Source organism: Primulina tabacum, chromosome 2 (assembly GCF_025594145.1).
Source record: "Primulina tabacum isolate GXHZ01 chromosome 2, ASM2559414v2, whole genome shotgun sequence".
In the NCBI taxonomy this organism is placed as follows: domain Eukaryota; kingdom Viridiplantae; phylum Streptophyta; class Magnoliopsida; order Lamiales; family Gesneriaceae; genus Primulina; species Primulina tabacum.
The window spans coordinates 2,721,493-2,731,945 of NC_134551.1; the positions used below are offsets into that span (position 1 = coordinate 2,721,493).

Sequence of the window (10,453 nt, forward strand, 5' to 3'; positions counted from 1 at the left end):
TATAGGCAGAAAGCAATACTAATGAGTAATATAAAGCTAAATCCCTTAAACACGGTGATTGATCAAAGTGTAACTTAAATTTCTATCAACAATAAGGCAACAACTTGTGTGAAACGGTCTCACAGATCGTAGTTTGTGAAACAGATTTCTTATTTGAGTCATCCATGAAAAATACTACTTTTTATGTTAAGAATATTACTTTTTATTGTGAATATCGGTAGGGTTGACCCGTTTCACAGATAATGATTCGTGAGACCATCTTTCATATAATGATTCGTGACTCACAGATAATGATTCGTGAGACCGTTTCACATGAAACCTACTCCAACAATAATAACCAAATAACCATTGATGCAAACTTCGTGAAACTGAAATCTTGTTCAATGAAGAATCATCAAACAACACTTTGATTAGGTTATGTTTTGGAGAGTCTCCGACACTTTAAGACAACACAACAACCCAACAAAAATTGGTATCTTGATTACTTTATAACAACTCACACGTTTTTTGTTAAATTCTTATATTTGAATAATTAAAAAATGAATTATGTGACATGTTTCCTTTCATGATTATTCTATTACTAAGGGTATGTTTGGTATGGGTGATAAGCAAAGGATAGATTGTTAAACTCATGTTTGTCTCATTTTTTATTGGTCCAATTAATCAAGAAGGTCATGATAAAAAAAACCTATTTGGGTGAAAAGACATCCCATTGTTTTGGGAGGATTGAGAATCCAATTATATATCCTTACTTAAGTTTTGTCATCAATCCAATTAGTTATCCTATCATACACACCAAACATAGCCTTAATATTAAGGATTAAATGTATAGGTTTGGGCCATATTATTTTAACTAGCTACTTTGCACACGCGGTGCGTGTGTGTATATTTTTTTATATATAATTATCGAGAGACTAAAGTGAAATTTGACAAATTATCGAGGGACTAAAGTGCTATTTGAATTGTTGTAATTAAAAAAATAAAAACAAAAATGTTTGTTGAAATTAAAAATAAATAAAAACCAAATTATAATATTGATATTACACAAGGGCAATATTGGAAGATTCAAAAATAGACCAAGAAACTATTTTGTCTCTATGATAGATATTCTTAACAATAGTAATAAACACGGGCTCGACGTCCAACGAAAAAACACACAAAAATTTATCCTAATTGCTAACATCTTGATTCCACCTCTATCCAAGGGTTCGTTATGTTTTGTGGTTAATTAATCAAAGAACTGTTTACTTAAAATAGTTTATTTATTATTTGAAATTATATTTTTAATCCCAAAGTTGTCTTTATTTTGGACACACGAGGAACTATGAGGATTTTTACCTTCCAGAGTTTTCGTCTTTTAACCACGTAGCATTAAATTGAAATACCTCAACACGTGTCCACACGTGGCAACCTTCATCGAATGAATTCAGGAAAGTTTATAAAACTGTAAAAAGATTGTTGCAACTATATTCCGCTGTAAAAAATATAGTAATAACAAAAGGATAAAAAGAATGGCACCCAAGAAACGGCCGAATAGGGCGGTGAAAGCGGTGGTGACGTCCAAGAAAGTGGTGGAAGAAACCATCGAAGTGGTGGTAACGCCGCAAGGGAATGGAGAGAATGATAAAGTGGAGCTAATCTCTAGTTCCAGCAAACAGAATATTCATGAAAATGTGGAGATTCTCCCTCGAACTCCGGTCAAATCCTCCGCACTAAAAACCATTCCCGTTCAAGAAAAATCACAGCCAGCCGCCGAGAAAGAAAAAATTCTCGTTCGAGAAAAGCCACCGACCCAACCGGACGAAGACGAAACACAGCCAGCCTCCGAGCCGGAAGACGTGATCCCCACGCCGCCGCCGCCACCTCCACAAGATCAGAAGAAAAAAGAAACAAAGAGAGAACGCGGGGATGGAGAGAAAATGAAGCTGCGGAGGAAGAGAAGGCGGCTGGCCGGAGAGGGCCGTGGAGGGTACAAGATGTACGTGTTGAAGGTGATGAAACAGGTTCATCCGGACATTGGCATTTCATCCAAAGCCATGACGATCATAAACAACATGATGTCGGATATGTTCGAGAGGTTGGCGGAGGCGGCGGCTAGGCTGAAGGATTACTCCGGGCGCAGCACAATGTCGTCGAGGGAGATTCAGGGGGCCGTGAAGCTGGTGCTGCCGGGGGAACTAGGGAAGCATGCAATCGCCGAGGGGACAAAAGCGGTGTCAAACTATGTTTCCTATCTCCCAAGTAAAAACTAGGTCGTAGGTTTTTATTTTATTTATTTGTCATGTTTTTTTTCTATCTCGTATATTATTAGTATAATATATATATATATATATATATATATATATAAATATAATATGAAAGTATATAAACCTACGTCACTCATGGTCTTCATTAATTTTTGTCATCTGACGAAAGAGTGCGATGTATCACTTGCTGATCCAAATGCTATAGCTTCAACGACGGTGTCATATTTTCGCTTGATTTTGAATTTAATAGTTATCTTCTTTTTTTATTTTTAAGTAACAAAATTAAATATTAAATATTTTAATTAATTTATTGTAATATTTAGTATATTAATCCAAATCATAATAAAGAGGAATTATAATTATTAAAAGTTGAAATCAAAATCGTTTGTAAACTGTCAATTTTAGTTGTGTATTCTATTTTTCCGTTTGAGAAAAAGTTAAAATCGTCCATTTTCAACAAATATTTTCGAGCATGTTTGAAAAAGTAGTGAATTGTCTCCGATTTGTTTGTGGCCCTAACTGGCATTGTGAAGCCCCGAAGACATGACGATCGAATACTCAAATCTCCGCCTATGCTTTTGGAACATAAGAAATATATTAGCACTAAATCATGTTGCCTTAAACTCAAGGAGCGTGTATGACCCACAAGTTAAACAAGAGTGTGAGTATTATCTATCAGTGTGTGTGGTATGTGTGAATTACAGGCAAGTGGTCAACATAATAAATTCAAAAATATTACGTGACAAGGATGGATGTGTACATTAAAGCTTGACACTTTGCATTCTGACACACCATATTCCACCACGTTTCAAACAACTCAAAGTGGATAAAGCCTTTAAAAAAGTTGTGCTTTTTTTCCCTTTTTTTTAAAGAAAAATATCTTTTTAAGATGTCATACTATAATTTAATTATCTTTTCGTATGTTTTCTAAATACGTATCCAACGTCATAATTTTGGTAAACATGGTGTGTTTAATTATCATGACATACACAACAGTATAACGGGTGGGATGGAGGAAATTTGCGTTGCAAGTTAAAATATTTGAATCGTAATAATTGTTTGTGGTGTTACGAGTTGAAGAGATTTGAATCGTGATAATTGTTTGTGATGAAACATCGGCCGTAATAAAAGTTTATCATATAATTAGCCATCGATCAAATGCAAAATTAAATATAATATATTATGTTAATGATTTTAGGGAATGAAATAAAATCTGGAAATAAATTTGTTGGTAAACACCTTTTAAATCAAATTAAGATATTGAAGCTACTCAAATATATATAATCTTCATATTTTGTTGTTTATACCTTATTTATATATATACGTACATACATACATATACACCTCATTAGCATATGAAAAACTCTCATTTCCATTCCAGGATTGGTGTGTAGACAGCAGATATCCGTCAAGAACACGCAATTGGCTCTCATCAATTTCCTTAACGCGGCAGGTGAGAAATTGTAAGAATCGCTAGTCTGTTAATTCATCTTCCTGCAATACCTGGATTTTAAATTTTTGTTTTTTTTAATAAAATAACACAAATTTATTATTCAAAACTTTTCTGTTTGCATTTTTGTTACATTTTACGTTCGGGGACTGTGGCGATCGATCTTTCAGATGGGGCATGAATTATAAATGCATTTTTTTTGCTGTTGTTTAATCTGGAATCTTCAGATTGTGAATTAAATTTGTAAACTTGATTCTGACGCTTCATATTGATGATTTTTGTTTACTTTTTTCCCCTCTGTTTTATGATTTGTGCTTGCATTAATCGCTGCATTTTTTCAAGTTTTTGACGTGTCGAGGAATAAGTTATTTTGATTCCTTTTGAGTGGGAAGGTGTTTTCAGATTTTGGTAGGTGGTGGAATGGTTGCTTACATGATAATTGATTTTCTACTTTATTCTGAATTTGGTTACGTTCATTGTTCATCATGGGGATATTGTAAATAAGTGTAGAATTATAATAGTAAGAGTTGGCTTTATCTTTTTCACAAGAAAGCTGTGTTGATTGCTTTGAATAATTAGTGAAGCTCATCTTATTGAATTATCGATCCAGCGATGAGGATACGATGGTTGAGTCATGGACGGGTCGTTTTGCTCTAAATATAGTGCCTGTTTATTGTGTTCTACAGGGCATTTTTTGTGCTGCAGAGTTCATTTATGATAGTGACAGATGTAATATTGTGTTGTTTTGTGCCCTGCGGAGTAAGTTTTGAAAGTGACAGATGCGGTGTAGAGTTGTTCATGTTTATTGATCTCTTCCTAGTCTGATATTTGAGTAGAGCAGCTTTCTTTATCCTGATGGGAACCCCAAATCGCAGGTTTGCAAAGCTGCCTCTTTTGATTTACAAAATAAAGTGAATCATTGTTGATAGGCTGGTAGGTTGCTTACCTTTTATTTTCATTCTCTTCATTATATATGTGCAGTGGGTTTGCGAAGAAGTCAAACGGTAGTTCCCGGCTCGTGATAACAACCATAATGGGAATGGTGCTTGGATATTTTGTTGGTGTTTCATTTCCATCAGTTTCTTTATCGAAGGTACGCCTCAGGTCCTCCATAACTAATCTCCAAGGAGGATGTTTATCATGATTTCTATTTTTTGTTGGCAGATTAATCTCCCCTCAAGTTTAAGGTCCTCTATTGATGTAGCGCTTGGTGATCGTTTTTCTGCTACTCGTAGTTTTCCCAAAAATCTTGGTAGTACTCCTTTAACACCCAAGGTACTGCATTTTTCTTTTGTGTGTAGCTGTTGTAAAAAATTTCCATCATTTTCACCATCAATCAATGATCAGTGGTGCACTTTTTTGTGATATGAATGGAAGAGAGCAGTTATTTTTGAAGGGTTTCAAATGTTGCTTTTTCGGCAGATATTGGTTTAAATTCTCATTTAAAATGGCCACAGATTAACAGTAAATATAAGGATTTTTAGCTTTGCAGATGTATTGGTTCTGGGCATATTCCCATGTCATTTTGTACTTTTCATTTATATCTTACAAGTGGAACTTGTTTGCTGCATGCTTACCCTTATTAAGGGAGTTTGGTGTCTTTTGTCTTTCTTGATCAAGTATTTCTCCTGATTGGGGGCCCTATTACAATTGCAGTACCTAATATACTGGGTTTTGTTGGTTTTGTTTGATGTGAGTTACAGTCATGTGTTAATCACACGTGTCATTTTTCATGTTTTTGGTATTTCAGATCCATATTCCTACAAATCCTCGTGGTGCGGAGTCCTTACCACCTGGAATTGTTGTCTCGGAATCAGACCTTTATCTGAGAAGATTATGGGGTGACCCTAGTAAGGTAAGGTTTGAAGAGTGTTGAAATGGTTATAGCTATGCGACCAACAAAAGGTTTATCTTTAGAGAATATCACTTTTTTATGCTGTATCAAGTTTCACAGTAACATGTTAATGATAGATCTTATTCATTCGCGCTCGTTTACGCATTGTTTATTCATTATTCATATTTGTGTACATCTATTTCATGTAGGTTGTTTTTGAGTTGGTCGTGAAAGTACTTCATCGTAATGGTTTCGTGCTCATAGTATATATTGTTATTCGTTGATTGGAATCACTCTTGTCATCTTTTCTCAGATGTGAAGTATGCTTCATTGTTTCTGTGGATATGTTCATTTTCATTTATAAACATTATTATAGAAGTCTGCTTATATCGGACAGCCAAAGACTCTAGTTGTCAGAAATTTAATGGAGTGTATGGTATTGGGCTTTGCTTATTGGTACAATCTGGAACTTTCAGGATCTGAAAAGGAAGCCAAAGTACCTAGTAACTTTTACGGTTGGTTTGAATCAAAAGAACAATATAGATGCAGCTGTGAAAAAGGTTAAGACTGATTATAATTCTGTTAACACGTAAATAGATTTTCTTTCTTGAAGTTTCATTGCACTTATATTGATTTCGCTTATTTTGTAGTTTTCTGAGGATTTTCAGATTTTACTTTTCCATTATGATGGCCAGACAAGTGAATGGGATCAATTTGAGTGGGCACGAGATGCCATACATGTCAGTGTTAGAAAACAAACAAAATGGTAAAGTTCAATTATTCTTATCAGCGACTAGCCATATTTTATTTTCTATGCCTTAATTGTAATAAGAGCTGAGAAAGCATGATGCTTTGTGATTCAAAACTTCTTATGTTACAATTTTGATGGTCACAAACTAAAACTAGAACACATGGGCATATACCTGTTAACCTTTCATGCACTATTTATTCTTCATTTGCTTGTTCCTTCTGGACAGACTCTAGGGCAGAAAATCCAGGACCAGGACCGTTCCATTAATGAAGATGAGAATTAACTATTAAAAGACAAATTAGAGAATAATGGACTTCTGGACTGAAATTGAGAATAAAAAGTATCCATTCTATATCAGCTATTGACAAAGTATCATGTAATATTTAGGTTCAATTTTGGCAATTAGTGAGGATAGAAGTCTTTGGAGCTTGATCTTTTGGCTTCATTGTGACAAAGTAACCATGTAATGGGGATCCCGTAGCACATTCGTTGAACCTCAGGGGAGATGGTTTACTACTTGGAAACTTCAAAGAAACTATTCTTTTTAACCTGATTCCTGAAGGACCAAACAAAACTACCATAACAAGCTAACGCTCAATATGATTAATATAACTCCAATAAAAGAATCACCCTTCAAATGAATATAGGTCTCAACTTGTGAGTGATCTTATTTTTACGAGTAATACTTCCTTCCCCTTATTTGATGACTTGCCCTTGTTTCTGGTTTCGTAGGTGGTATGCAAAGAGATTTTTGCAGCCAGATGTTGTAGCTGCTTATGATTACATTTTCATCTGGGATGAAGATCTTGGAGTTGAACACTTTAATGCTGAGAAGTAAATTTGTTTTTTAGCCACTGATAGGTTCCAATTTCTGTTTTTATTTTGTATATTGCTTGTTTCCCCTAACTGGTTTGGGCCTTCTTTACTTGGCAGGTATATCGAACTGGTTGAGAAACATGGTTTGGAAATTTCTCAACCTGGTCTCGAGCCCAATAATGGGTTGACATGGCAAATGACAAAGAGAAGAGGTGATGGAGAAGTACACAAGTAGGTTTATTGGCTGATTATCGTAAGACATCCTACCACCACCCACACCCATTTCATTTGTAAATTGAGTTGTAAATAAGAGATGGGTTGATGTTGATAAGCAGGGATGCAGAGGAATCTGGCTGGTGTAATGATCCATATTTGCCTCCATGCGCAGCGTAAAAATCTCTTTTCTAATTTAGAGATTTTCATTTTGTGTGTGTCTGTCTATTTAAATTATTTTTGAAGTTCTATAATATAGACTGTAGAGAATCAATGTTTGGGAACATAGAGCTACAAAGTTCTTCTGAGAGTTAAATTTACCTCTAGATTGATAAACACTCACATTTGGATCTTAATATTGTGGTAAATCTGAAACTTTGTTCCTCTCTCCTGCCTAGCGCACAATAATTATTTCTTCCTCTGTTGGTTTGACTCAGCTTTGTGGAAATTATGGCTCCTGTGTTTTCTCGTAAAGCTTGGAGATGTGTTTGGCATATGATTCAGGTATCTGTCTCATTTTGCTTTACTCTGCTTTTGTTTTTGCATGCCTTGCTTCATTTATTAACTTCACTTCTTTGTTGCTTGATAGTTATGTTTCAGCCTGTTGTTCATCAATGACTTTTTTATTTATTTGTTTGCAGAATGATTTGGTTCATGGATGGGGATTGGACTTCGCATTAAGAAGATGTGTGGAAGTCAGTGTCTCTCTCCCTCACACGCCCACTCTCCCCCACCCCCCCCAACCCCCCCCCCGACTCTCCCCAAAAACATTGAGGAGACCATATGGAAAAGAATGGCATTTCAAGTTTTCAAGCATATTGCTTATTTATTACTATTTCTTGGAGGCCCATGGTGTCATGGGGGAACTTATAATCATCAGTGTTTGTTTGTCCCTGTAGCCTTCGCATGAAAAAATCGGGGTTGTTGATGCACAGTGGATTGTACACCAAACTATTCCATCACTTGGAAGTCAGGTTAGTAATCACTAGCTATATTTGCTGCATAACTTTTTTCTCATAGTTTTCTGAATACATGATTCATCGAACTTTAGTCATGCTCCATATTGCTTATTTTATTTTGGGTTTGGGGATTGTAACCTAGGTTTTTGACTTTATTTGCACATAAGATTATTGAAATAAAAAAGCCAATCCATGCAGCTTTTAGTCACGTTCAATTTAAGGACTAAATCTGCATGTGTCTTGGTGTTATTTATTGGATTGTCAAATTCTGATGAACATCGACAACAGATAAGGAACCATCTTTTGGTGGGGTGATCGAATGGATTACTAGGTGTAAAACTCGCTATTTTCTTTTTTTAAGGGAGGTTGCTGGTTTGCTTGCTCAATTCACTCTTGATACTAGGGCTCTGTTACTATTTAACGGGCATAGGATTGTCTACCATATAATTTGTTCATCCTAATGGCAAAGAATTATCCTGAGTACATCTTTTTCCTTTAATTTTTTGCTCATTAGAACTTCCCGTGGCACATCTTTCTCCTGATTTCTTTCAATTCAATCCAAAATTTGATTGTCATTGTATCCTGGGTACAATTTTTTCGTTCAAGTTTTTTGCTCATTAGAACTTCCCATGGCACATCTTGCTCCTGATTTCTTTTAATTCAATCCAAAATTCAATTTCCATTGTGGTTATGGCAATGACTCAATGTACAGCATCACACAATGTCCTCAAATTCGTTGAAGCCTGCGCGGTACCCAGAATACAGTAAACAATTCATTTCCACTGTCCCTTTGGTGCCATATGGCTTCCCACTATAGATTCATATTTCACATCCGGCCAGATTCAAGCACAGCAGGCAACACTGTTCCTTTTTTATTCCATACTATTATCATCTTGAAACATCCATTGATTTTTAAAAAGCTCTTTTCACGAATCAAATGCATCGTGGGAAAGCTAGTTATCAGTATTCTTCTTTATAGAAGGTTAGATAGTAATTTTCGTTCAATTTTTCTGTTTGTTTTTCCTGTTAATTTTTCGCTCTGATGCCATTGCTGCTTTCCCCTTTGCTAGGTTCTTTATTTAACAATAGTACCATGTTATCCCTCAATCATTTCGTAGCATCTTCCTTATTGTTTTTGTTCGACAATAAATGTAGATGACATTATGGTCATGGAATTATATTACACATAATTATACATGTTATTGTTTTCGTTCCATGTTTCTTTCCTATCCACGATTTGCTTATTTTTCTTGTGAGCTAAATTTTTTGCTGAATTTTTTTCACTTAATCCAAACTTCCTCATAAATTTCCAGGGAAAGTCTGATCGTGGGAAAGCTCCATGGCAAGGGGTATGCATATCCTAAACTATGACTCATCTTTCTGTAGTGTCATTTTTTTTCATTTTCCTCTTAACTATGTTACTAGCAAGACTATCTCATCTACTGTCGTATTAAGATAGTAAATTAGTAATTTTGTAACCTTGTCTACATCCTTCAACTTTTCATAACTCGTTTATGTTCATTTGAAACCTACATATAATAGTCTAAAAAACACTGAAAACATGTTGATTTTGGTTTCGGGTGTATAGATATTTTATATCTTGGCTGATATATTTGTCTTTTTCTGAGGTACGAGAGAGATGCAAGAAGGAATGGGCATTGTTTCAAGATCGCCTTGCTGATGCGGAGAAGGCATATTTTGCACATCACGAAAAAAGTTAAATTATGGTCTGATAATGATTTTTTCTGTACATTTCTTTGCTTCTCCTCCTACATCTTCTTCCGATTTCCTCATATTGGCCCGAGCAGTGTTTGGGCTTTATGTAGGTCAATTTAGTTACAAGTAGTGTACAAATGCAGTTAGATGCTACTGTAGGTTTTTTGTTAGGAAAATACTGAGGTTCACTCAGGTTTTGTGTTCCCTGATGAGTATGAATAACTAATTAGATTTCCCTTCCCCGTTTTTTCGTTCCTTTTACATAGTTTTACATCTTCAAGTTCAGATGCCAGAATTTTTAGTTGAAGTTACGTCCAGCTTAATTTTTGAGATCTGTATCCAATCGTATACTTATATCATATTGATTAGTACAATTCATTGTAATTAGATTAGTATGTCAAAAGGGTTAACGGAGTGGGTCGGTCCGCAACCCGTCATTAGGCAGGGATTTCCCGACCACAAAAAAAG

The 10,453-nt window shown here is 35.3% G+C and overlaps 2 protein-coding genes across 3 annotated transcripts; both read left to right on the forward strand.

The window, feature by feature from the left end:
* The first annotated feature begins 1,447 nt into the window (after nt 1–1,447).
* On the forward strand, nt 1,448–2,406 carry LOC142537265 (uncharacterized). The gene has a single exon (XM_075642814.1). It carries the CDS (start codon nt 1,512–1,514, stop codon nt 2,250–2,252), a length of 741 nt encoding a protein of 246 aa, XP_075498929.1. The 5' UTR covers nt 1,448–1,511; the 3' UTR covers nt 2,253–2,406.
* A 1,162-nt stretch (nt 2,407–3,568) lies between these two features.
* On the forward strand, nt 3,569–10,224 carry LOC142524907 (uncharacterized). Of its 2 annotated transcripts, none has more exons than XM_075629066.1 (15): nt 3,569–3,699; nt 4,383–4,571; nt 4,678–4,789; nt 4,861–4,971; nt 5,447–5,551; nt 6,007–6,090; nt 6,181–6,296; nt 7,014–7,115; nt 7,215–7,328; nt 7,433–7,486; nt 7,748–7,814; nt 7,952–8,005; nt 8,210–8,284; nt 9,583–9,618; nt 9,898–10,224. In XM_075629066.1, the coding sequence occupies exons 2-15, from the start codon at nt 4,552–4,554 to the stop codon at nt 9,988–9,990; spliced, it is 1,143 nt and encodes a 380-aa protein (XP_075485181.1). In that variant the 5' UTR covers nt 3,569–3,699; nt 4,383–4,551; the 3' UTR covers nt 9,991–10,224. The 2 variants fall into 2 exon arrangements, with proteins under 2 accessions (XP_075485181.1, XP_075485185.1); XM_075629070.1 differs by having other exon boundaries at nt 3,584–3,709.
* The last annotated feature ends 229 nt before the right edge of the window (nt 10,225–10,453 follow it).

Bases quoted from the DNA above. Each gene is read 5' to 3' on its own strand.
- LOC142537265 (XM_075642814.1), top strand. From the start codon at position 1,512: ATGGCACCCAAGAAACGGCCGAATAGGGCGGTGAAAGCGGTGGTGACG.
- LOC142524907 (XM_075629066.1), top strand. From the start codon at position 4,552: ATGGGAACCCCAAATCGCAG. The intron at 6,297-7,013 runs GTAAAGTTCAAT...CTGGTTTCGTAG, and splicing joins GTTAGAAAACAAACAAAATG to GTGGTATGCAAAGAGATTTT. The intron at 7,487-7,747 runs GTAAAAATCTCT...GGTTTGACTCAG, and splicing joins TATTTGCCTCCATGCGCAGC to CTTTGTGGAAATTATGGCTC.